General features: G+C 46.1%; 1 protein-coding gene across 1 annotated transcript in view; it reads left to right on the forward strand.

Annotated features, from left to right (window-relative positions):
• TG (thyroglobulin) overlaps window positions 1–27,313 on the forward strand; it is a 273,223-nt gene that overhangs the window by 63,524 nt on the left and 182,386 nt on the right. Inside the window, exons 23-27 of the mRNA XM_028852295.2 lie at window positions 47–163; window positions 4,713–4,828; window positions 7,873–7,981; window positions 13,476–13,667; window positions 20,951–21,118. Of these exons, the coding sequence (XP_028708128.2) occupies window positions 47–163; window positions 4,713–4,828; window positions 7,873–7,981; window positions 13,476–13,667; window positions 20,951–21,118 (702 nt within the window). The remainder of the gene's footprint in view (window positions 1–46; window positions 164–4,712; window positions 4,829–7,872; window positions 7,982–13,475; window positions 13,668–20,950; window positions 21,119–27,313) is intronic.

Raw genomic sequence — 27,313 nt, forward strand, 5'->3', positions numbered from 1 at the left:
CCTACACCTTTCCAAGTCAGATTTACTAAATCTGCTTTATTTTCAGTGATGCAGAAGTTTGAGAAGGCTGCAGAATCAAAGGTGATCTTCGATGCCAATGCTCCTGTGGCTGTCAGATCCAAAGTTCCTGATTCTGAGTTCCCTGTGATGCAGTGCTTGACAGGTGAGGAGTGGTGGGGAGATGTGCACTCAGAAGAAGGTGTGGAAATAAGCTCTGTTGAGAGTTGTCGAGACAAACCAGATCAAACTATTAAAATGATAATTTAAAAACATACTTTATCAAAAACACTATAAATGAATTGATTTCCAGAATGTATATTCAATGCATAACTTAATTGCAGAGTTGACAGTGTACCTACTGTATGCTATCCACATGGCACGTGTTAAGGGTGGAAATGAACAAAATTAGTTTGGCATGGATCTACACGTCCAGGTCAGGATATATATCTCCCTATTTTAACAGTGGGGCCAGAGAGGTGGCAATAAAAGCTGCCATTTATTGAGCATGTGTGTTTATGAGGATTAGCTCACAATCCCAAAGCCACCCATAAAGTAGCCATTGCTATCCTGAGTTACAAAAGAGAAAAATAAAGCTTTGAGAGTGTAAGTGACTTGCTCAATGACACAAAGCCAGCAAGGGTCAGGGCTTAAATTCAAACCCAAAGTAACAACGTCAAAGCCTACAGTCTTTTCTGTTTTAAATGATTTTATCTTTGGGGTGCACTAAAATCTCAGACTTCTCCACTATACAGTTCATCCATGTAACTCAAAGCTACTTGTATCCTAAAAGCTATTGAAATAAAAAATATTAAAAAATAATCTCATCTTTGATTATAGATTTAGGGGGTACACGTGCAGGTTTGTTATATGGGTATGTGGTATGCTGCTGAGGTTTTGAGTACGATTGAGTCCATCACCCAGGTAGTGAGCATAGTCGCAGTGGTTAGTTTTACAACCCTGTCCTCCTCCCTGTATTCCCCCCAGTAGTCCCCAGTGTCTATTGTGGCCCTTGTAACCACTGCATTATGCCTCCCTCAGTACCCCCATGTGATGTAGTTATTAAGTAATTAACACTCTGAGTGTGAATCTGTTCTGGATATCAGCTTTGGTTATGGTGAGCACACTATAGTTTGTTTCACAAACACAGTGCAAGGCATGAAGTAGAAGCTGAAGAAAATGTTTGTAGAATGAGAGATATTGACAGGAATGGAGGGACAGAACCAAGTGGTCAAATGAATAGATGTGAGGAACCAGCATGAGGACAGTAGACTTGAGGGACAGCTTTGGCAGTTATTTGTCTCAACAAGGACTGTCATATACCTGCTCATCTGTGCACACACTGTGACACAGCTTAAGTTAGAAGGGCAGACAGGGTGTGACAGCTCACACCTGTAATCCCAGCACTTTGGAGGCTGAGGCGGGTGGATCAGCTGAGGTCAGGAGTTTGTGACCAGCCTGGCCAACATGGTGAAACCCTGTCTCTACTAAAAATACAAAAAATTAGCCAGGTGTGGTGGTGGGTGCCTGTAATCCCAGCCACTCAGGAGGCTAAGGCAGGAGAATTGCTTGAACCTGGGAGGCAGAGGTTGCAGTGAGCCGAGATCGCACCACTGCCCTCCAGCCTGGGCAACAAGAGTGAAACTCCCTAAAAAGAAAAAAAAAAAAAAAAAAAAAAAAAGAAGGGATAGGAATGGGAAGCAAAAGAGGATGCAGAATCTTAGGGAGTGAGGCAAGCAGGGAAAACACGTCCATCTGTTCATATCCAGAGATGGTTTAGCCAACTGGGCCACTGAGTTCAGTGTCTAAAATATGCTGAGAGGAAACAGACAACAGTTTGAAAAAGAGAGCTGCATCAAGGAAGTCCAGCAAGATGCCATCCTGTCAGACAAACGAGAGCAGAGCAATCCGAGACAAGCAGTATTTGCAGGTTGAGTAGAGGTCCAGGCATCCAGCACTGTGTTAGTTTTCTCGGGCTACTGGGACAAAATACCCTAGACTGGGGGACTTAAACAACATAATGAATTTTCTCATAATTCTGGAGGCTGGAAGTCCAGGATCAAGGTGTTGGCAGAGTTGGTTTCTTCTGAGGCCCCTCTCCTGGGCTTATAGGTGACTCACTTCTCCCTGTGACTTCGCTTGGTCTTCCCTATGTATGTGTCTGTATCCTAATCTTTATTTCTCATAAGGACACCAGTCTTATTGGCTTAGGGCCCACCCTAATGTTCTCATTATACACTTAATTACTTCTTGCAAGACCCTAACTCCAAATGCAGTCACATTCTGTGGTGCTGGGGGTAGGACTACATGATACAGATTTTGAGTGTGAAACATAATTCAGCCTGTAACGAAAAATCAAGGTGGTTTTACGGTAGGTCAAAGGGCCATTTAAAGGGTAGGAAAATAAAGCCACTGAGTCAGTGAAGGGGTGGATATCATTTTTGGTGGGGAAAGGTAAGAAAACTGGTAAGAAAACTAAGTCATCTAGAGAACTAAACAGCATGATGGGGAATAGGGCGGAAATGTGGATATTTGGGGACTTGAGGGGAAGCTATGATTGGGGCCATGGTAGGAACCCTGGTTCTAGTTCAGCACTTAACCAACCAGACAGACTCTAGGGTGCTCATCCTTCTAACACTGACCCAGAACTTTAATTGTTTTCTTGAATGAATTTGTCCCTGAGCCCGAAGTAGGGATCTGCTTGCCGTGAAGATTAGGTTAGTTCGGTTAAGGGGACAGGAGAACTTTAGAGCTATGAGCCAGTGGACCAGTAAGAATTATTTTCTTTGGAGCTGGGCACAGTAGCTCATGCTTGTAATGCCAGCACTTTGGGAAGCCAAGGCAGGTGGATGGAGACCATCCTGGGCAACATGGTGAAACTGCGTCTCTACAAAATAATAATAATAATAATAATAGTACTAATAATACAAAAATTAGCCAGGCGTGGTGGTACATGCCTGTAATCCCAGCTACTTAAGAGGCTGAGGTGGGAAGATGGCTTGAGTCCAGGAGGCAGAGGTTGCGGTGAGCCAAGATCGCGTTAATGCACTCCAGCCTGGGCAACAGAGCCAGACCCTGTCTCAAAAAAAAGTTTAAAAAAGAATTATTTTGGGGGGATTTCTGAATAAGCCAGGCAGTTTGTGGGTAAAATGACATCATCCACCTCTCAGTGCCTAGTTCATGAAGACATTACAGCCATACAATGCGAGATGAAAATCAAGAGATGATGAAACCCCCCAAAAGACCACCTTTGCACCCAAAATGTCATCTCAATAGAACTGCAGTTGGTGAGATGTCCTGTTAGAGAAAGGGAAGACGTCTCCATCCCACATACCAGTGGTTTTCCCTTGCCCTTCAGCTGGGCAGACACACTGGGGAGAGCTCAGGAATTGGATTGCAAAGGTATTCAAGTTACTGCGTTACCCCCATCAGCCACAGACTGTGCTGATTCTTAGTCTTGGTGTTCCCATCCCTAAATTGACCTCTTACCGAATGCAAAAATCAGTATTAATAATATATGTGAAAGTGATTTGTAATGATAAATATGTAAGCATACACTTTTTCTCCTTGATTTACATTTTCTACCAAACCCTCCTATCCCTGATAAATCATTAATTGCCATCATTATTCATGAATATTACACAGTTGAATGCTTCATGCCTGTCGTACAGTGTACACAAAAAGCAGCCGTGGTCCCTGCCCTCATTAAGTGCATGGCCTCCTGTCATCCTGAGAGGGCACTCACTGTAGGAAGTGGGGATTCTATTCTGGCATTCAATCCCCTGCAGGGCTGCTGTCTGCTCCTCATGGAAATGGGACATAGCCTTGAACAAAGTTGTGATCTCAATGGATACCTAGGCTTGGCTCCTCATAGAGTAGAAGCAATTAAAATGTAAAAAAGGTTTAATTTCGGCAGATACAGCTTAGTAACTGTACAAGCTCTGAAGTCTGGCTACTTAGATTGCAATCCTAGCTCTGCCACTTGGTAGTTTTGTGACCTTGGTGAGTAAGTACCTGAATGGAGCTGTGCTTCAGTTCCTTAATGGTAAGATGGGGGATCGATGATTCAATACACTGAAAACACTTAACACTGCATGAGGTTCATGGTATGTACTTAATAAATTGTGTGTTTATATATGTGCTTGTGGGGGTATATTTGGGGGGTGTATTTGGGTGTATATTTCTGTCTGTGTGTGTGTATTTGGAGGTGTGTGCATCCGAATGCATATTTGTATGTATTTGCGTGCATGTGTTTGAGTGTATTTGTGTGTGTATTTGGGTGTATGTGTATGTATTTGAGTGTGTATATGCTTGTGTGTGTATTTGTGTGTGTTTGGGTGTTTATTTGGAAGTTTGTGTTTATTTGGGTGTATATTTGTATGTGTGTTTGGAGCTGTGTAGGTGTGTGTGTGCTTGTGTGTATTTGAATGTGTATTTATGTATTTTTGTGTGTGCTTGTGTGGGGGGGCTTTTGTGTGTATATTTGGGTGTATATTTGTGTGTGTTTGTGTGTTGGGAGGTGTGTGTGCGTGTGTGTGTATATTTGTGTATATTTGGAGGGAGTGTGTGTATTTGTGTATCCGCGTGTGTGTGTGTGTGTGTGTGTGTGTGTGTATGTGTTTGGGCATGTGGGGCAGGGGCAGGGGGATGTGTCTGGTCTGTCCTCAGCATCCCCCAGGAGAGCCAGGTGAGTGACTGTCCCATGGTGCTTTCAGATTGCGCAGAGGACGAGGCCTGCAGCTTCCTCACTGTTTCCATGACAGAGCCAGAGGTTTCCTGTGATTTTTATGCTTGGACAAGTGACAATGTTGCCTGCATGACTTCTGACCAGGTGAGGTGGTTCTGCTCCTCCTTCACTCTAGGTCAGACGTGCTCTGAGGAATGGGTAGCAGGCAGGTCAGGTGATGGAATGAGGTTGTCGAGAGCTGATCCTCTGTTACCTCCATTTCTTCAAAACAGTGGGACTTTGGCAAGTCGAAGCTGCGATAGGCCAGGACAGAACCAAGATGAAGGTGGAATAAGAGGTGTCTGCCTGAGTCATGTGGATTCCTGACAAGTCAGTCAGGAGAGAACCGCCTGCCCCATCAGGCAGCGTGGCCCAGATGTGAGGGGGCCCTAAACACCACTGCCCCTTGAGGTCCAGACCCCAGCATGCCTTCCCATTGTAGAAATAAAACATAATTGTGGTTGCCCGGGCACGGTGGCTCACATCTGTAATCCCAGCACTTTGGGAGGCCGAGGTGGGTGGATCACTTAAGGTCAGGAGCTTGAGACCAGCCTGGCCAACGTGGATAAACCCTGTCTCTACTAAAAACAGAAAATAGTTAGCTGTGTGTGGTGGTGGACACCTGTAATCCCCCTACTGGGGAGGCTGAGGCAGGAAAATTGCTTGAATCCAGGAGGTGGCGGTTACAGTGAGCTGAGATCACGCCACTGCACTCCAGCTTGGGCTGCAGAGCAAAGACTCCATCACAAAACAAACAAAGAAACCCATAATTATGGTTTAAAAAGGAAAAAGAATAAATATTAGAACCACATAACATTGCTATTGTGTGAGTCAAAGCTTGTAGAGTACTGTCAGTTTCATGTGGTACCATCAAATTAGGATAATTAGCCCCTGTCCTCCTCCAGTGAAAAGCAGGAATCTCCTGTCTCCTAATTTCCTAATTCATAAACATGTGCAGATCTCCTTTTAACTCTCTGGTTTCTCATGAATTCTTCCAGAAAATTTCTATGTATTTATAATGGTATTTTTATTTGTTTGCATGCTATTATTTTATAATATATATTCTTTTCTACCTTGATTTTCTCATGATATTCGTCTTTATATAGAATCTTGAAAATTAACCTTATCCTTCTCATTGGAGTATATGAATCCATTTCATGGATGTATATAATTTACTTCGCATTCCTTCAGTGGAGGACGTGAAGATGTATAGCAGTTTTGCAACATCACCAGTGCTGGTGCATTTCATGTCCCTGTATCCATGTGCTTACATGTGAGAGTGTCTTCATAAGTGACATTGCAGAAGGGTATAGAGGGTGGACCCCTGAATTTTAGGGCTCCTGAGCTAGGTTCTGTAGCTACAAGATACAGGGAAGAGGAAGGGAAAGGTCTTGGGTTCAAATCCTCCAGTCCTGCTACTTGCTTGTTGCTATTTAGTGCTTTGGAGCCTCAGATTCCCCATATGTTATAGGGATAATAATGGCACCCACATCACTGGATTGTTTTGAGGATTGAATAAGGTCCTACATGAAAAGGCTCACAGAAGAGTTTGGTCACAAAGTGAAGGCTCATTGACCATTGTTGTATGATCATTGTTGCTGTTAATATTATCATCCCCCATCAAGTCTGCAGAAAATTCCATCTCAAGCATTATTAAGGCTTCTCTCCAGGGCTGTGGGCTCTTGGTCCTAAGGTGTTGTGGTGGGGTGGCAATGGGAGGGCCTTGGTGCTTTGTCCTCAGTGATTGGCCACACTTCCCAATGCCAGGGCCCAAAGTCCTCCCAGCTCCTCTGCTTCTGGGCCAGGCTTGGGGTGTGGAGAGGGCTCTACCAGTGCTGGAGCCACAGCACGTTGGGTTTAGCCCCCTCAGGTCTATCTGGCATCTTTTCGTCCCCTGCCCCACCTGGCATGGTCACAGAAGGGCAAGGTCTCTTGGTACACAGGACCTCGTCTCGAGCTCTTTGCAGGTCTGCGGGAATCTCTTCTTTCTTTTTGCTCTCCAAGGCTCTTCCTCCTCTCCCCAGGCCATTGCCTCTTCAGTGAGTTCAGGCTTTCTGCAAAGCAAGAAGAGTTGTTGCCTTCAAATAGCCTTGCTATAGCCCCTGTCCTCCAAAAATTCCCACAGAAAACTCAAAATTTGGCAACCTTGAGGGGGAAGGCAAAATACTGGGAACAAAACACACCAATTTATCCTACCTCATCCACATAGCAAGACTGCTGGAAATAAGTCAGAAAGAGAGATCAGAGAGGGCTGAGAATGACAAGATCTCTGAAAGTCTGACTTCAGCATCTCCAAGCTTAAGAACCTTCCTCTACATACTCCCTGGATAGAAACAAGTGTCTATAAGGTCTTTCATAGCCAGCTCCTGCCTCTCTCTCCTCTCCCATCACTCCCCCCTCGTAACTGACAGTCCAAAAATTACTGAATTATTGAACCTAGTTCTGAAAACACTCATGAAATTCTGGGTCTCTGTGTCTGCTGTTTCCTCTGCTTAAAATCAACCCTGTCTTGTTTCCATTTGGCAAACTTTTTTTTTTTTTTTTTTTTGAGACAGAGTTTTACTCTGTTGCCCAGACTAGAATGCAATGGTACAATCTCGGCTCACTGCAACCTCTGCCTCCTGGGTTCAGGCAATTCTCCCGCCTCAGCCTCCTGAGTAGCTAGGATTACAGGCAGATGCCACCACTCCTGGGTAATTTTTTTTTTTAAATTTAGTAGAGATGGGGTTTCAACATGTTGGTCAGGCTGGTCTCGAACTCCTGACCTCAAATGATCCACCCACCTTGGCCTCCCAAAGTGTTGGTATTACAGGCGTGAGCCAGCATGCCTGGCCTGGCAAACTCTTATTCATATCTCAGAACCTTAGTCAGATTTACTCTTTATGGGAAACTTTTTCTAGCTTCTCTTTCTCCATAGAATCAATTGCCCCTTCCTCTCTAATTACCTCTTCTCTAATTATGTGTATCTTTGCAGCTAACACTCTGGGCTGCAAGTTACTGCTTATATGTCCGTCTCCTCCAATAGACCAGGAGAAACTAACTTACCTTTGTAGCCCCGGTGCCGAGCTATGGTTAGGGTTGGATGAATGTTTGTTGGATTGAATTATTAAACATCTCAGGATAATAATGCAGCATCTTTCCATCTCCAGAAACAAGATGCACTGGGGAACTCAAAGGCCACCAGCTTTGGAAGTCTTCGCTGCCAGGTCAAAGTGAGGAGCCGTGGTCAAGATTCTCCAGCTGTGTATTTGAAAAAGGGTAGGTTGGTTGGGCTCGTTGGCTCAGGACCACAGTAGCTTCACAGATCATGTTTGGAGCTGGTTTCCGGCAGGTGCATGTTGGGAAGAGCCAGACTGTCCCCCTCCCCACTCCAACTCGGAGCCTGGCTTCTCTGAGCTCCGTTCTTTGGCAGATTCAGCACAGCACGCTCCTCATGCAGGCACTGATCTCCCCTGTGACTGCAAAGGGATTTCCACATTATTCTCCTTTGTGCCATCAGATTTGATCCCATTGCAATCTAGCAGGGATTGAGAGCCTCATTCTGCAGGCAGAGCTAAGTTGCAGAGTGGACACATAGCTATGAAGTGAAGGATCATGGCAGAACCCGCTGAGTTCAGCCTGTGCCATCCGAAAGGCCCACGTGACCCATGAGGCTGGGTAAGCCGCTCGCTGGGGCCTGGGTGCTGGGCTCCCAGCAGCCACTCCTCCCAGGCTTCCTGATTCATAGAGCTTCTCCTTCTCCTCACTTTAATCTCTACCCTCCCAGGATGTTTTCCTCCCAGCGAACCCAGGCTCTGTCAGGTGCAGACCCTGAGTCAGTAAATCATTGGCATCAGGCCGAAATCTGGCTTTGCTAATCACCTCTTAGAGAGTGCCGGTGCTGCTGGTCCGGGGACCACGCTTTGAGTAGCAAGTTGTGTAGTACCGTATAGTTTACAGCTTCCTTTCTCATTCATCTTTTCATTTCACACTCATGGAAACTCTTGGAGAAAGGCACAAAGGGGATCCCATTCCCCATGTACACACGAGGAAGTGCTCTAGGCCGCTGCTAGCACATGGGAGAGGCAGGAGCTCTTTCCCTGGAATCCCGGGGTCTGCGCTCGCTGTTCTGCCCCACCCTGCCCACCTCCTGCCTCCTCTCCAGTGAGTGGAGAGGAAACATGCCAGCAAGGCATGCTCTGGGCCTTGTCCTCTGGGCCACAACCAGGCTCTGCCCTGTGCCCTGTGGCTCCGTCATAGCTGTTAAGGGCTGCAGAGCGAGGGAGGACGGTGGGGCCCTCCTGCCTGTGCGGAACCCCTGGTCTGACACCTATGAGCTGCGTGGTCTTGGGCCTGTTCCTTGACATTCTCGGCTTCGGTTTCCTCCTTAGTAAAACAGGAGTCATGGTGGACCAAGGTCAGCGGCGGATTGGAATGAGGTGACAAGTGTGAAGCTGTTAGGACAGGGCCGGGCTCATGAGGAAAGCTCAGCGAGTGTAGAACATTTCTGTAATCATCTTTGTTCCTGCTAAAAGTTTCCTGAGGGCCCGAGGCCGTGGCTGTGCACCAGATGACAGCCAAACAGGGCTCGACCTGGGACTTGGGGGTTAGGTGAAGGGGAGTACAGGTGTCACTCTCTGAGGTTCGTAACTCAGGGCAAGTGGCTTGGGGATTCCAGCGGCTTCAGACTTGTGCCAGAAAAAGCAGCAAGTGGAGACAATGCCACAGCTCAGGCCCAAAGCTGCTCTGACCTCGGTAGCAATTGCGAGCCCACAGCAGGGACAAGTGTTTGTGTATTTTTCCCTCTGGTCCTCTTTCACCTAATGCCTTCGTCCCCACTTCACAAAGAGTTTGCCTGGGAGATTGGAGTCTGGCAGAGCTCGGCTCTCTCTAATCTATGACCAGGGTCACTAGGATTTCTCTAATGTAGTGACCAGGGTCACTCGGATTTCTGCCACAGTCTTCGTTCCAATTATTTTTAATATCCTGTTTTTCTTTTTAAATAACAAAACATAAGGATTATTTTCTAAAAATCCAAATCAAAGTAGAATAGTAACCCCTACCCAAAATGTCCTTTAAAGTAATAGCTTGCTTGCCCTTTTATGACATCTGAAAAAATACAATTGTATTGTATTTCTGTTTAAGTGTTTGTTTTTGTTTTTGTTTTGTTTTTTGTTTTTTAATATCACACAGAAAGTCCTGGTGTTTGTTATTTTTATTTTTCCTTTTTGTCTCCTGAAAGTTTATACTTTGGGGGAAAACTACAAAGGAAATTAGGAAAATTCCTTGTTGCCAAACTAAATCAAGGGCAGAACTGTGTTTTGCTTTTTTTGGTTTGTGTTGCTTTTTGATTTAAAGCAGAAGTTGCACCAGGCGGCCGTTCTAGCTCTGGTGGAATGGAGGAGGAGGGGGAGGAGGAGTAAGTTAGGTCTGGTTTCCAACTCCTGCCTTCCTCTTCCTGTCTCTGTCTCTGATCAGGAACAACTTCTTTACTTCACTCGAAACTCAGTTTCTCCTCTGTAAAATGGGACTATGTCACAACCGAGGAGGACAGGCCACAGTTTCTGAAAGTCGCCCACACATGTCATCAGCTCCCAGTGGGTAGTTAATCATGTCCGTTCCCATCCCTGACCTTCAGTAACCCGGAAGGTGGGACTAAAGAAAGGGCCTGAGTCGCAGAGCTTGATCTGACACCCAATACCCTCTGCTGCCTACTCCCACTTAATGACTATGGCTTTCAACTTGGGGGATGAGCCGTGGGTCTTTCAGAATCAAAGGATGTCAGTGCCCAAAGGTTCTTTAGAGGTTGTCTAGCCCAACCCCTCATCTCACAGATGAGGTCTAGGAAAAGGAACCATCTTACTACATGTGACATCAAAGTGGAACCTCCCCTGAGTCTGAAAGGCCTTCCTGGCCTGCTTCATTGTCCAGGCCTCTACCACGGCGGTGCAATAAGCACTTTTGTAGGCACTATGGATGCATCTGTGAGCAAAACAGAATCACTGATTGACAGAGGAATTGATCCAGCAATAAGATCGTCTCAGAGGGCAGTAAGTGCTTGGATGAAAATGAAACAGGACGAGGAGGTAAAGATGGGTATGAGCTGCTTCAGGGTGGTCAGGGAAGGAATCACAGAGGAGGGGACATTGGAACTGAGATCTGAAGGATGAAAAGCAGCCCACCAGCCAGGCATGGTGGCTCACACCTGTAATCCCAGCACTTTGGGAGGCCGAGGCAGGCAGATCATGAGGTCAGGAGATCGAGACCATCCTGGCTAACATGGTGAAACCCCGTCTCTACTACACATACAGAAAATTAGCCGGGCATGGTGGTGGGCACCTGTAGTCCTAGCTACTGGGGAGGCTGAGGCAGGAGAATGGCGTGAACCAGGGAAGTGGAGCTTGCAGTGAGCCAATATTGCGCCACTGCACTCCAGCCTGGGCAACAGAGCGAGACTCTGTCTCAAAAAAAAAAAAAGAAAGAAAGAAAAGAAAAGCAGCCCACCATGCAAAGGTCTCGGGGTAGGTGGTCCTCTCTGCCACCTGCCCTATGTGGAAGATATCAAGGGGAACTGAGATGTGGCCCTGGACTCCACAGCAACACCGTCCAATGAAACCTTTGGCAGTGATGGAAATGGTCTACAGATCTGCGCCGTCCATTAGTTACTCATGGCTATCGAGCGTTTGGAAGGTGGCTATTGCAATATTAACTTTGCTTAACTGACATTGGTATTTAAATAGTCTCATAAGGCTATGATTATGGCATCAAACATTGGAGAATCACATGCTGCAGGGGAGGCCGACTCTCTCAAGTAGCTTAAATACAGGGAGAGAAGCAGTAGAGGCTTTAGTACAGCCACAAATGGAATGTATGAGAGATCAAGGGAGAGAGAGATGAATTCTAACTGTACAAATGCAGAGACGGACCCTTCAAATAAAGCTGGGTTTTGGTGAAGAGTGGATTTGCGTTTGAGGCAGAAGGGACTGAGTGAGCCAATGCTTGGAGGGAGAACATGCTGACGTTTTGGAGATATGTAAAACACCTGCTGAGCATAAGTTAAGTGGCAGGCTCGTTGTTGTTCAGCCCTTTTATATACAGTCTACTTTTTTTTTTTTTTTTTCGAGACGGAGTTTCACTCTGTTGCCCACACTGGAGTGCAGTGGCGGGATCTCGGCTCACTGCAACCTCTGCCTCCCGGGTTCAAGGGATTCTCCTGCCTCAGCCTCTCGAGTAACTGGGACTACAGGCATGCATCATCACACCTGGCTAATATTAGTATTGTTAGTAGAGACGGGATTTCACCATTTGGCCCAGCTAGTCTTGAACTCCTGACCTCAAGTGATCTGCCCGCCTCAGCCTCCCAAAGTGGTGGGATTACAGGCATGAGCCACTGTGCCCGGCCCCAGTCTGTGTTTTCTCATCTGTTCAATGTTCGTGAGGATTACTTATTATCATCCTCATTGTACAGACGGGAGGCTTGGGAGGCTGAGGATCCAAGGAATTAGGACCTTCCTTGGCAGGGCGCCCTCAGATCTGTTTGATCTGAAGCTCGCGCTCTTGGGTCTCACACTGAAAACCTCTCTACAGCCTCCAGGTGTATGAGTCAGATAAGATGTGGTGATCTGCCAGGCTGACAGGAGGTCAGGGTGGTGAAGGGCACAGGCCCTGGTGCCCTGTCCACCACCCACCGGCGTATAAACCTGAGCCAGACAGTTCGCATGTCAAGACTTTTCCCCAAATGGAAAATGGGCATAAGAATGGGGCAGACATTTAGGCTATAGTGCTCTATAGATCTATCCCTGGAAAATCTCATGTTTGCAAAAATGATGCTCTAAAATTAACAGGGCTGATTTGAAAACTAGAGTTAGGGACGGGAAACTCAAACCATGCCACTTTTAGGTAGACCAATGGAAAAAAAAATTAACAATTCTACTTGAAAATGCTAGAACAGTTTTGAAAAAGATGTGTTGAATTCATAATAAAGAAATGCTTCTGAAAATGTAAAAGGGCAAGGTAGCTTGATGGGGGAGGGTGTAAGGAAGGGTTGAGGCTGCTAAGTTATGGAGACAAGGGCTGCTTGCACAAAGGGAAGGGAAAACTCTGCAGTCATAACTTTGAAGACAGCCCCTGGATGGGGTCAGTCTCAGGCAAGAGGAAGAATGTGGGATCATGGGTATTGTGTACAGTCCTGAGTTCTTGCAGTTTGCTGCATTCAGTTGCATTTGTTTACACAGCATTCCTTTGATGATGTTTGATGGCACAAGGCAACGACATGCTGAGAAAACTGTAGATAGTGCAAGCAATGTGACTTCAGCATTACAGTGGCCAAGCTTCCCTACCACATGTTTAAACTAATTTGTGTGACAGAAGCACATGTGATAGCAGGGCAGTGAAAATCAAATGAAACCATGTAGGTAGAGCATGTGGCACAGGGTCTGTGTATATACTTACGGCTCAATACATATTTGCTGGTAATAATAAACATAAAAATATATGGCCATTTTTCTACACATACCCTTTGGACCCTTGAAGATGTGATGGGCATTTGTCCCAGTCTCCTGGGTCTGGGGCCATGGCCTTGGCTGGCTCTACCCTCTTCATGCACAGGCATATCCAGAAGCTTTGTGGCACGGAGAGCAATTCGTCTTGGCCCACACGCCACCTTGAGCACAGTTGCAGCTAAGTCAACAAACTGTCCTATGAGATCAGTAAGCTCTGTCCAACCCTGCCATGTTTTGAGGTCTTTTAAAATTTTGTTCTGCCTTTTCCCCAGGCCAAGGATCCACCACAACACTTCAGAAAAGCTTTGAACCCACTGGTTTCCAAAACATGCTTTCCGGATTGTACAACCCCATTGTGTTCTCAGCCTCAGGAGCCAATCTGACCGATGCTCACCTCTTCTGTCTTCTTGCATGTGACCGTGATCTGTGTTGCGATGGCTTCGTCCTCACACAGGTCCAAGGAGGTAATGTCGGTGGTGAGGGCCAGGACCTAACAAGGGATGGGGAACACACAGGAATGCAGAAGCCAGGACACACAACGTGGCACTGCATGGGGTGTACAGTGTGAGTGCCTACACCCAAATAGAAGGCAATAGTCAAGTAGACAATACACACATGGTACTCACATTCACGTTCCACGTGTTATACACTGTGCTGGCCCCTTCACCTTGTAATACTGGTTTATTCCTTTCTGCTGTCTTTAAGGGACATATGGCAAGCTCCATTTTACACGCTGAGAAACTAAGGCTCAGATCATTTAAATCATTTGCTCATGGTCAGACACCTTGAAAAGTGATAGAGCCAGGGTTTGACCCAAGTTGTGTCTTCTACAGCACCTTACTGTCACTTGTGAAGCTGGGACTGGACATATTCGGTCAAAAAATGTTAGCTCATTCTTACTTCCCACCATTAGTCATTCAGCAATGATCTATTGATTGCCCACTCACCAGGTCCTGTGATCAATATGCCTATCATTTTCAATAGTATCTCAGCAATGGAGATGCGCTTCTGTTCATGGAAATAAATTCATGTACTCAGCAGTGTGGCTTAGTGGTTGAGAAGCGACTTTGGTGTTATGGACCTGGGTTCTAGTCACCGCTGTCACTTTCTGGCTGTGTGATCTTGGACAAGTTACTTAAACGAAGTTGTACTTCCTTTGTTTATAAAATACAGATAATAATACTTTATATTGGACTACTTGTTATTAAGATAATGAGTGCAAAATGTTGCATATAGATTTGGCTCCTGGTGTGCCCTGATTGACTAAAAGGGTCTTAACTGTTTTATATGAAAACCAATCCTATTTCTCCTTAGCAGCATCAAACTGTGACTGTTTTATATGAAAACCAATCCTGTTTCTCTTAGCAGCATCAAACTGTAAGCCACTATGTGACTAGTCACATTAAATTTATGAAAAATTCTAAAGATTAGAAAAAATTGAAATAGTCTGATATATCTTGTTATGGTTCTCACTTAAGTCAACAGGAGACTCTAACTGATCACCATATATGTGCAATTGAATGTGCTAGGCATTAGGAACAGATAAAAAGGACTTAGGGTCTGGGGGGAGAGGCAGTGTATACCATGAAAGGGGAATAAATGGCCTTTACTCATTTATTCATCCCTGCTTGCATTCAGCAAACATGTGTGGAGCACTGCTCAGCATCAGGCTTCAGAACTAGGCAGTGTGCGACGCAAATACCTGATGAGGTAGAGACATAGAAGCCTTGAAGTGTGAAGGAAGGGGATAACAAGAGGAAGGTCAGGGGAGGCTTCCAGGAAGAAGAGGAACTTGGGCCAGGTTTTGTGGGATGAGCAGTATTTAGATGACAGAGTGGGAGGATTTGGTTCAGAGTGGGTATCCTTGTGAGCTGAGCTACAGACAGAGAGACCCCAGGTTTTCTGAAGACTATTAACTGAGACATGGAGTTGATCAGGAGGCAGGTGTTTTTTGGTTTCACCTCCAGGACTGCTGCTGCCTCCAGCATCTACACAATATCCCCACCAGGCTCAGGGTAGAGGGTGTCTCCTTCTGAGAAGGACTAACCCTGCCTCCTGGGTACACGAGCCCCTTGTCTCACCTTTGCAGGGCCATGCCTAATACAATATGGATGTTTGTCCTTCATCTCATGTTGAAATGTGACCCCCAGTGTTGGAGGTGAGGCCTAGTGGGAGGTGTTAGGTAACAGGGTTGGATTTCTCATGGATGGCTTGGTGCTGTCCTCTTGACAGTGAGTGAGTTCTTGCAAGATCCTTAAAAGTGTATGCCACCTCCCCCTTTGTCTAACTCCTAATCTCCTATAACATGCCTGCCACCCCTTCACCTTCTGTCATGAATGTAAGTTTCCTGAGGCCTCACCAGCAGTAGATGCCAGCACCATGTTTCTTGTACTATCTGCAGAATCATGAGCCAATTAAATCTCTTTACTTTATAAATTACCCGGCCTCAGGTATTTATCTATAGCAATGCAAGAACAGCCTAGTACAATGCCCCTGCCCTCCTCCCTGCTCTCCCCCTGTCACTAACCCAGTGTTTTCCAGGGCTCCCCATCAGGAGGCAGGTACAGTGTTCTTAGCCCCTCTCCCTTCTTAAAATCCAAAACATGCATGGCCCCACTTGACCTCTGACCTTCCCTTGAGTGCCTCTCCGGTTGCTCTCCTTCTCTACCACAGCCAAACCCTATAAGCTGAGACCCTGTCTCACCCCCAAACTGCTTCTACCAGATATCCAGTCACCAGGGGCATCTTCTGCTCCTCCATAGGCCTGTTGTCTCTGGCAGCTGTCACTATTTCCTGCTGTCCAGTTCTTTCGACCTTCCTCTTTCGAAAGAGGTCTTCTTTCAACATCTCCTCTTCTGACCATCCTCTCCTGACCTCCAAGATGCCCTTCTCTTGCTACTTAAACTACCCCTTCTCATCTCTTTCAGCTTTCTGGGTTGAATCCTTAGATGACCTTTGGGAACTTTGATAGGTCCCACCTCTACCTCTTGTGGGTCTTTGTTCTGGGTGTGACCTCTCTGCAGAGATGAGTGTATGCACATCCATACACTCATCTGCTGTCCGGATATACCCTCTTAGACATCCGTTAGGAATCTCAAAGTCAAATGAATGGGTAGATTTTACCCTAAACCAGCCAATCTCAGTGAAGGGCACCTGAGCCACAGACCTGGGATCATACTGAATGCCCGACAGCCCCCTTCCCTTCTGTGAAGCTGTCACTCCAATTTCCTGTTGCTCTCTTACTATCATGTTTGAGACCGAAGTGTATTCCATCCCTGTCACCACAGTCTGCATTTAGGCCTGTATTATTATGTTCTTGGCACCTGTACCAGTCTCTTAATTGGCCTCTCACCACCAACCCCCACATACTTGACTAGATGCCCCTTCCTCCAAGTCATCCTATTCAACTTTAAGCTCTCCTTGTGATTTCCTCCTCCTGGAGTACTATTTTGTCCCTTCTCTTTGTATCCAGGTTCACATATCCAATCTCCCTGGTGGATTCAAACTCCCCAGGCTATGAAAGAGTTATTTATCCTCAGCCTTTAGGACAGCCATGCTCACTGTAGGTGCAGAGGAATGCTATTGAATAGGGCAGACCCCAAAGTGGGGAAGTGATCTGCCTGATGCCCACATTCTAGTGGTCAGCAAAGTGGAACTTGGCTTTCCTGACTTATGGCATAGACGCTTGTGCTCTACTCCCCCTCCCACTCCCGCCGTCTCCACCTCCTCCTCTCAGATCCAGAGGGAGAAAAGGATAATTGTTAATTGCTAGACTCTGAAGACAAGTGAATATTGCATTGAAAACATATAATAAATGTTTTGCCCTATTCGGAGAGATAAATTAAGACTTCCCCAAATCTTGAATCATGTGTAGGTTTAAATGAGGTAAAGATAAGAGGGAAGGTGATGTTAAATGGAAAGAATAGCTTATGCAAAGGCCCTGTGGGAAGAGGATGCAGGATAAAGAAGAGAAGGCTAGAGGAAGTCGTGGTCCCTGGAGCAGAGAGTACAAGGCCAGAGGTTTAGGAGGCAGGAGGGAGAGGCCAGGCCACAGTGAGGAGAACATTTTAGGTGGCATGAATAGTTGTTTTTATTCTAATAACAACTGGAAGCCACTGAATGTTTTAAGCAAGGAAGTGTCATGATCAGATTTGAACTTGGACATGAGTGCTTGCCATGTCACGGCTTGAGTGTGGAGAAGGTTGTGGCTGGGGGTCAGAGTAGATGCAGAGATGAGTTAGAAACTGCCGCAGTAGTCCAGGGAAGAAGGTATGATATCCTGGGCTAGGGCTGTTGAAGTGGAGACGGGGAATGGAAGACAGATTCAAAGCATCCCCAGGAGGCAAATTCAATAGGACTTTGAATTTGAGGATTGAGGAAGAGATGTCAATGATTGTTCTTGGGTATCTAACTTGTTCACCTGTTGTGTGGCAAATGAAAGAGATTGGATGTCCAATTTGGCGATGGAAGAGGGAGATTTAGGAAGGCCATGGGTTCATGTGGGGTATACTAAGTTTGAAGTGACTTTTGAGACATTCACAAAATGTCAGCTGAGTTTTTAGATGCAAAGATCCAGAGCTCAGAAGGGAAGTGTGGATGGAAGATATAAATGTGTAAATTACAGCTTCAAGTCGGTATCAAAGGTCTGGGTATGAATGCGTTTTTCTAGGAGGAGGGTGCAGAATGAGGAAATATAGAGGGGATGGAGCTGATCTTGATGAGCAAACTACATAACAGGTAGAGAATCTGCAAAGAGATAGAGAAGGAGCAGCCAGACAGGGAGGAGGAGACGGGAATAGTGGATCCTCGCGAAAGCTAGGGTGGGAGAGGGTGGCATGGTGAGGAAGTTGTCAACAGTCTTGAGTGCTGCTGAGAGTTCAAATAAGGTGATTCCTGAAAAATGCTGAGTTTAGCTCACAGTGGTCAGGGTGGCTAAAATGAGAACGTTTTGTTGGAGTGGTGGGGCAGGAACACAGATTAGAATGAGCTGATTCATAAAATTCCTTCTACATTTAATGCTCTATGATTATGTGATGTGGATTCCTGTTAGTGTTTAGATAGAAAAAAGTGTTACACACACACACACAAACACGCATACACACACACACACGCACACACACACTTGTATTTGTCTTGATGTATATCTATATTTAGAAACACCATAACTCAAATCAAGGATTCCTCTTTGAACTAAATGTATTTTCTGAGGATACCACAATTTCCCCAGATGCACGATGACTCACCAGACCCTATGATTTTTTTCAAGCTGGAAAGGTTGATTTCATTTTCCTTAGGATCATATATGGAAGAATGTTTCTGTTCCATGCAGCGGTAAGCCCACAAAATCCTTTTTTTCCATGATATTTCTGGCTGGCAGCTTGCTTGCTTTTCCCTCCAAGTTTAACCTGTGATCTGTGAATTATGTTGAACTGAACCTCGCAATGCTGAAAGTCAAGCCGTCTTTGAAATACACATAAAGTATCGGGCAGATGTTTTCCCCAGTCTTGTCCAGTGGGCAAAGCTGGAGTTTTAACTTACGAAGCTTTGGCTGGATCTGCTGACGACCAGGAACAGAATTCTGCTACATCCTTTACCACAGCCTGGAAAGTCATTTAGCTCCGGTGGATTCCCCCCACTTCCCCTGCTTTCCTTTCTCCCCTCCCAACAAGTCTCCAGCTTCCTGCGATCTCTACCCCTCCATGGCTTTGTTTCCACTGAGAGTTATTAGTGAAAATTCATGGGGCGTCTGAACTACATTTTAGTGGAGACTGCTTGGAAGTGGGGCTCTGAGGGCCTTGAGTGGCTTCAGGGTCACAGGAGTGCAACTGAAGCTAAGCTGGCAATATATGACCAGCAAAGTGACTTCCAGCCTCTCCCTGGCCCCCACCTTCCAGGCACAGCCTTCTCGAGGACATTTGGTACTAGTTAAAGAGGAAAGCTGTATGGGTTTCTCTACTGAGGTCTGAGAGCAAAAGGAAAAATGCACCCTGCCTCTTGTTAATTCCATCATTCTGTTCCCTGGCTTTCAAGCAAGCCAGACCACAGTGATCAGCCTTCCTCGAACTCTCCCGGGCTCTGAGTGTGCCCCTTGCTGGTGCTGCCCTCACGTTCCACAGCTGGCCCTGAAGCCTGCCCCTTGCTGAGGCTCTTGGTGCCTGCTGGCCGTTCCACAATTTCTCAGCTCCTAGAAAAACCATTCTTCCTTTCTGTGCCTCAGTTTCCCCATCTGTAAAACGAGGTGGTCTAACTAGGTCAGTGATTCTCCATGGTGCTCTTTACAAATGCTTATGCCCAAATGCACCCCGCCCCATACACATGACCTAGCAAGTCAGAAACTCTGTGGTTGATACCTAGAAATGAGCATTTTCAAAACCCTTCCTGCATTTCTGATGTCATCAGTCTAAGCATCCATGTTTGGAAACCACCATATTAGATGACCTGGAAGGTCACTTTAAAAATTCAGAAATTTACTGCAGTTTAACAGTGGCCTGCAGAAGCAAAAAGGACACAGTGTGAAATTTTTAAGCCAGACATCGATGAGTCACCTACTCTGGGGAAATTCTGGAGATAGAATGGTTTAGAACTAGATCCAGATTGGACATAAATTAGGAAATTAGAATGAGGAATGGAGTAGGAGTTGTGGGATAATATATTGCCCTTTCTTTTTCCAGGGGAGTCTGAACAACTCTACTACCTAGAAGGTTTATTTATCCAAATGGAATAGATACAAATTTATAAATCTAAATATCCTCAAGTAGCTTAATTAACTTACATGAGACTCAGTTTTCTCATTGGTAAAATGGAGATAGTAATGTCTATAAGAATTAAGGGAATTAATATACTTAAAGACTTACACAGTGGCTGGCACATAGCAGATGTAAAAAACGTGTGAGTTACTTGAATGTATCCAAATAAAATCACTATCAAATTCCATTAGCTTGGGAATAGGTCTTCCTGATGCTAAACAAAGTCATAATTTTTGGGTAGCTTTTTAAAATTGAGAGTCAGGAGACATATTCAAGATAAAAGAGTCCAATGTCATCTCCCCTAGTTTTCTCTCCACACATCCTAGGCATATGGACACATAGTCTCTGCTTGGATATGTCCAAAGACGAGGAGCTCACTTCCTAACAGGGAAGTATGTGTCATTGGTGCATAGGTGTTAGTTTTTAATAGTTTCTTACTCCATCTCAAAAAAAAAAAAAAATCTTACTTTGAATCTAAATACTCCTTTATGAGACCCTTTAAGGTTGATCTCGTGTGTGTGTGTGTGTGTGTATGTGAGAGAGCAAGAGAGACAGACAGAGAGAGAGAGAATATGATGGGAAGTGAGGCAGAAGGGCAGGAGAAAAGGAGGAGGAAACTGAAGCAGCAGCAGCTCAGGAAAATCACCCTGTTCAGCAGGTGTAGACCATGGTGACTGAGGATTCTGGCAGTGATGCCCTCAGGATGTTGGAGGTACTGTCAGTGCTGTGGGCGCCATGAAGAAGAGCTCTCATGGGGAGGGAAGGGATCAGCAGGTTTGAAGGAGGTGGCCCTCCCCTTGGAAATTTGCCAATAAGATAACTGCAGTACTCTCAGGCAGGATTGTCTCAATTTAAAACCAGACTCTTGAGTTCTAGCGTCTGTGTCTTCTCCTGAGATGCTGTCACCTATCTTTATCTGCAAATGCTCTCAGGGGACAGAGAAGAGTCTCTAAAGGTCTGCCTCCATCACAGTGACCTCTCCTCCCTCTTGTGCTCCTCAGTTGCCATCATCTGTGGGTTGCTGAGCTCACCCAATGTCCTGCTTTGCAATGTCAAAGACTGGATGGATCCCTCTGAAGCCCGGGCTAATGCTACGTGTCCTGGTGTGACATATGACCAGGAGAGCCGCCAGGTGACATTGCGTCTTGGAGGCCAGGAGTTCATCAAGAGTAAGTCTTTGCCATTTGTCCATATTCCTTCAAAATTATTCTTCCCACCAGCAAGGCCCTCTGCTACTTTCTTGTGAGCTCTCCTTGTGGCCTGAGGAACTTACACTTCTGAAAAGAAAACTTTACCAATTATACTGGATGGAAACAACCCTGGCATCTCAGCAGAACCCTATGGGAAGCATCCATTTAGCTCCTCAGATTGCAGGTGGACTGCAGGGAGCATGGCCCAGCAGGGCAAGTCTGCTGCTGTCAAGAATCTTGGGGTTAGGTGGCAATTGATGGATCTCATCTAGTCTTGGCTGGCACATCTGGGCCCTGCTCTATGAGTTTCTCATCCTCCTCTGGAGGAACGTACTCTTCTGTCGATGGCAGAAGCGGGAGCAAGGAGAAATAAGCAAGGTCTCTGTTGGTGGAGCTCAGATCTGTCACATTACTGTTTCTGCCTCATCCTATTGGATAAAGCAAATCCCATGGCCAAACAAGAGACAAAGGGTGAGAAATAGACTCTGCTCCTATAGTGGGGGGAACTGCAAAGTCATGTGCAAATAGTAGGACTACAAACAAGGATGGAAAACTGGAGCCTGAAATGCAATCTGTCCCCCAAACTAATGCCCATCCAGGCGTATTTTCTCCCTCTATGAGTTAAGAAATTCCAGGTTTACCAATTGTACTGCCTACTCCAATGATGGGTGCAAGGGACTGTGGGCTCCATTGCATGGACTCAACTAACAGAAATAACTATTGGGCTTTCTCCTTCCTCTTCTTTCTTTTGGAAGCTCTTTTCTACAAACATATAAACATTACAGTGAGGCTGCATCTCTGCGATCATCTGCCCCAGCCTCTCAGTTTCCAGAGATGGGCAGTTAGTGCCTGAGGCCCCCCAGCCAGTGGCATCTCCTTTCTACCCTCTCAGCCCTGCACTGCCTCTCCCAGCAGACCCCCATCAGGAAAAAGCGGATGCCCACTCTGTGCTGGGCTAGGGACTGGCCAGCCATGTACTACTGATGTGATCAGGAAAGACAGGACCAGCACCACCAGCACCACCATCACTGGGAGCTGGTTAGAAATGCAGAGTCTCAGGCCACACCCCAGCCCTCAGGGTGGGTCCCAGGAATCTGTGTTCTAACAAATGGTCCGGACAATACTTATGTAGCACTGTTGGCTTGAAAGTTTCCTTCCATCCCTGAGAGTCTGAGTTATGATGAAGATGGGGCCAGCTGCTGCCTTCCCTCTTCTAGTTCCAGAGTGAGGTTGAGGGGAAGCCCTGCTCCTCGTTGTCTGTTTTTCTGCCAGAACCTGAACTGGGAAAGCACCGCCATGCTTCTTCTCCACCTTCTGAGTTGAGAGCAATGAAGGCATGTGCAGGTGCTGACCAGATAGTCTGAGCGCCTGATGTGAGAGGGTTAATGGGGTTCTTTTTGTGGGAACCCTTGGGTGCTTGTGTTGCTGCAGGAAGTGGTCTCCCAAAGGCTGGCAGAGGGTCTCTTCTGCCTCCCAGGGAAGCTTCTGAGACCCACACCTTTATATCTTGCATTTCTCAAGGTTCCAGTGGCAGAGCATTCCATGTCACCCCATGTCACCTCCTCCAAGAGGGCTCCCTGACTACCCACAGGGCTTAGTGCTTCCTCGACTGCAGAGCTTCATGGATGCTCTGCCTGTTCCTTTGTTAGGCAGTGCAGTCAGTGGCCTGCCACCATTGCGCATTTACCTGTCTGTGGAAAGTTTGTCTGTGATGTTAAATCCTGGCATTGGGCACCACTTGTGTGACCTGGAGTAGGTCAATGAATGTTTTCAGGCCTAATTGCCTGTCTATATAATGAGAATAATACCAGTACCCATCTCATGGGGTTGGGAGGATGAAAGGAGAGGGTATAACAATACAAAATAAGGATAATAGAAATGACTTATGTAGCACACCCTCTGAGGCAGCCCTGCTCTGAGGCCTTGACCTATGCTCACAAGTCCTCAACATAGTGCTTCAAGGGAGGCACTCTTATCATCATCGTCCCCATTTGCCGGCTGAAGACACTCAGGCACATAGCACTTAAGGGACTTCCCTAGGTTTTAGAGCTTGTCAATAAGAGGGCTGGGATCTGAAACCTGGCATCCCAGCTCTTACACGGCCATTCTTAACCACTCCTCTGTATCAGCCCTTGCAGATCAAGAACTTAGCAGAGTTCCTGATCTGTGGTATTGATATTAGATGATGTTATCATTATTTTCTTAATTTGTCATTGTTTTCTGCCATATCTTAAAAACGGAATTGTGTTTCATTAGTTTCTGGATTCCCACCATTGAGCTATGTTTTACAAAGATGGCATAGAAAAAAAATATATATATGTATATATGGAGTGCATGGTCACCAAATTCTGAAAGAAAATATCACAGAATTTGGTGGAATTCCATAAAGCATAAATAGTTTCTTTTGGGGTCAATAAAATCTAATCACTCATTTATGTGATGGGTAGAAAACATATGGTATTCATTACTCCAGAAGCACCGGGTGAACACAGGCATTTCAAGAAAGACATATGATATTTTCATGGCAGTAAATCCAAAGTGAATTGCTCAACCCAGAGCGTGTGCTTGGTATGTGCCCAAGAAATGAGGACTGTGCCCTTGTCTGGCCTCCCAGAGAAGTGATTACCAGAAGACCTTTGAAATGTTTGTTTTTTTCAGTGCCTTATGTGTGTGTGTGTATTGTGCAGTGAGGGCAAGGCTTTAAGAAGTATGCACTATGATAGGGATTTCAGGCAGCCTTGATACTCCAAATTGGAGGTTGCCCTATACAAAGGCTGAGTAGGAGGCTACCCCCAATTGAAGACAACAGGGCACAGATATTTCCTCTTCAAAATAAGAGGTCAGCCTTTTAGTATGATTAACCCCTGGAGGTGAGAGGGAGAGAGTGTAATAATTTAAATTCTAACTACAGCGTGAAGAACTGATAGATACCCTTTTCTAACAACAGATATTGATGGAGGAAAAGAGGAGGGTTCTGGGTATAGGAACAGTTGCAGGGGAGGGTGTGAAATGATTTGAAAGAACATGGGGAGGCGCTAGGGACAATTAAGACAAACTCCATCCCCACTAAACTTGATTGAGGACTGGCCTCTTCCTCCCAGTTTAACAATGGGATAGATGGTTGTGAAGACAGACTCTGGAATCCGGCCCTGGAATCTGAATTCCAGTGTGAATGTGTCCTCGCTGCGTGGCCCTTCTAGGTTTTGGCATTCCCAATTATTCAGTGAGGATAATGGTGGTCTCTGACTCTCCAAGTGGTTGGGAGGATTAAAGAAGAATGTGTGTGGAACAGCAGCGTGGTGCTGAGCAGGGCAGGCTCACAGTGGACACGGGAGATGGGGCACAAGGGCTGAGAGTGAAAATGTCTGGAATGGAGCCTGGCTTTTCCCCTAGCTCTGTGACCATTCAAGACATTTGACCACCTTCAGCCTCAGGGCTTCCATCTGTGCAGTGGGTGCATTTGTTCACAGATTACCGAGTGAAGTGCTGGCATGCTCCCTAGGCTGTCAAAGAATGCCTTGTTCTCTGGTCCCTGGTTCCCTAACAGCACATCCAGCAGAGGCACCCATGGGACTTCTGGGTACAGACTTCTGCTTTTGTTGATCAATTCACTGGTACTATCAGGCTGTGGTTCAACACATGACCTGGGTAATGGAGAATTAGCATTTGTTCTTAAAGCACAAATGAGTTGATTGCCAGGTGTAGGAAATCACAACCCCAGAGAACACAAGTTCAAGTAGTAAATATCTGCACTGCATTATACAAAGTACTTTCACATACAACTCAATCGATCCTTTGGGTACTCTGGTGAGGCAGTTGGTTATATCACAGTTTCACTCATGAGAGTGAAGTTTGGAGCTCTGACATGACACACCTTAAGAAACAATCTGCATTAGCGCCATGGCTGGGGCTCAAGCCTTCAGCTTAGGAGACCAGTGCTGTCTTGTGGAAGCTCTCTACTCACCTCTCTCTGCCACCTTCTGCTTCCACCATCCTGTGTGCAATTTACTGGAAGTGCAAAGTGCTTTGGGGTTATCCTTGTTATTGTGCCAGAAAAATTAAGGAGTCTCTGGTAACTGAGAGTGTCACCCCGCAGACATCGCTCTGGGGCCAGCTATGCTCCAGATATTGGGTATTAATGCCAGCTAATGGGATCTTCTACTTCAAGGATTTTACAGGGCTGTTGGGAGAAGGGAACAGAAGATTCAGGAAAGCTGTAGGGTCAACTGTGAGTTGCAGTGGGGAGCTGGGAGATGTGCAAACAGCTTTGGAGGTGGTGAGTTGGTGGGGAGCCCTCCCCCAGGCTGGAGCAGCCCTTGTGTTTCCTCCTCCCTCCCTCATATCCTGAGCAGCTGCTGGGTAGGTGTGAGGGTGAGGTGACCAGGCCAGGTCTGGAGGCAAAGATGGCGAGAGTGGCTTCTGTTCTCAAGGAGCTCACAGGCTAGATGGGGTGAGAGATACAGAGATTATTAAATACAGCAGACCTCCTGTTTGCCCATCTTAGTGGACTGACAAGGATTGTAGGAACGCAGAATGTCCCCTTAGCATAACCTTTCCTGTTTGGTAAAAGCTTCATTCAGGTCACCTGCCACACAGAAGTTAGGACTGACTTCTAATACCAGCCCCAACAAACAAACAATTGTACCCCAAACAACAAATCCCACAAAACACCTGGAGGCTATTTTAATCTCATTTGGAGACACAGCACCTTTTGCTGTGAGGTTTCTGCCGTCAGCAATGAGTGATGGCTGAGAATATGAGATTTTGCTTCACCTTGGTGCCTGGGTTGACATGTGTTCTCCAGAGAGAAATCCACTCAGGATCTGGATCTCCCAAATTTCCAGTGAGCATTTCTGAGTGTATTCAACTATTTGCTCCTGGCTGGGTCAACCCTCTTATTTCTCAGAAAAACATCTTAGAAAGCTCTGGGGCTGCATATGGCTAGTTTTGACAAATCTTGAAGTGCAAATGAATGGAAAACAGGCAGATTAAATGTCCTCTAATGCCACTCAGACGTAAAATTTGATAGAAAAAAAAAAAAAGCCTTGGCAGAAATACTTCTGGGTTCATCCTGAATCCAAAAGGCTTGATGTTGAGTGATTGTGAGGCTTTGCCTGATGTTCACTTTATAGGGGTCTGTTTTATGTCAGTGTTTGTCATTACCTTGGGGTGCCAGGACCTCAGTGGAGAAAGTTACAATACACCTGTGGTACTCATTGCAACCAGATGCATCTAGATTAGATGGCTGATGAATGCCTAGAAATAGGATGGGCCATTTAAAAAGGGCCCTATCAGTTATTAGTTACTGCTGTCACAGGTTGGGTGTTGCCATGTGCTTAGTGCTATGTTTGTGTCTTAGTTTATAGTTTGGCTTCTCCCAGAATCAACCATGAGACAAAGATTCATGAGTGTCATGTAAATAGGAAGGACAAGGAATATGAACAGAGTCTCAGGGGAAGTAACACAGAGAAGAGACGACAGCCAATAAAGGGTGGACTCTGAGGCCAGCTGTACTTAATTCCCTGGATCAGTGTAAAACACACTTCAGAATGACCCTGCCAGCTGGGCCAAGGAACAGGGTGTGCACCCAGCAGTGCTGCAGAGGACTTGGCTGACAATTGCAGGGAGGGCAGCAGCTCCTGGCCCGTCCGTCCTGCCACTGTGCCGAGGGCAGCTGTGGCTTTCTACAACTGCCTCAGAGCCCTGGGCATAGACCAGCAGTTCACATTGCATATGTCATTTCCACTCATCGCCTAAGAACGGGAGAGAAATGGCATTTTCTCCGTTTACTGAGGGGGAGAATAAGGCATAGGGACTCAAGGGAACTTCCTCAAGGTTTTTCAGCTCACCAGTAGCACAGTTCGGGTTTCCTTTACGCCACAGTCATTACTCAGATCTGCTTTGCGCTGGGAAGTGGGATGTAGAGATCCTGATATCTGCCTCCTGTTAAGGAAGCTCACTGTCTAGGAGAGGGGCAGGGGCCATTGTATTGGTGCAGCTGACCAGGCCTCGGTTCTCCTGAGGCTGGGCACCATCTGCTGGGAAGGACCCTGGGAGACTCCATCCTTATATCAATGCCTCCAGGACCTACAGCAGCCATTCTGAACCTACCTAACCCACACTGGAGGCCCAGGAGTGTCAGCTAATTCTTCACAATGGTCATCTTTGATGGCT

This window comes from Macaca mulatta, chromosome 8 (assembly GCF_049350105.2).
Source record: "Macaca mulatta isolate MMU2019108-1 chromosome 8, T2T-MMU8v2.0, whole genome shotgun sequence".
Classification (NCBI taxonomy): Eukaryota; Metazoa; Chordata; class Mammalia; order Primates; family Cercopithecidae; genus Macaca; species Macaca mulatta.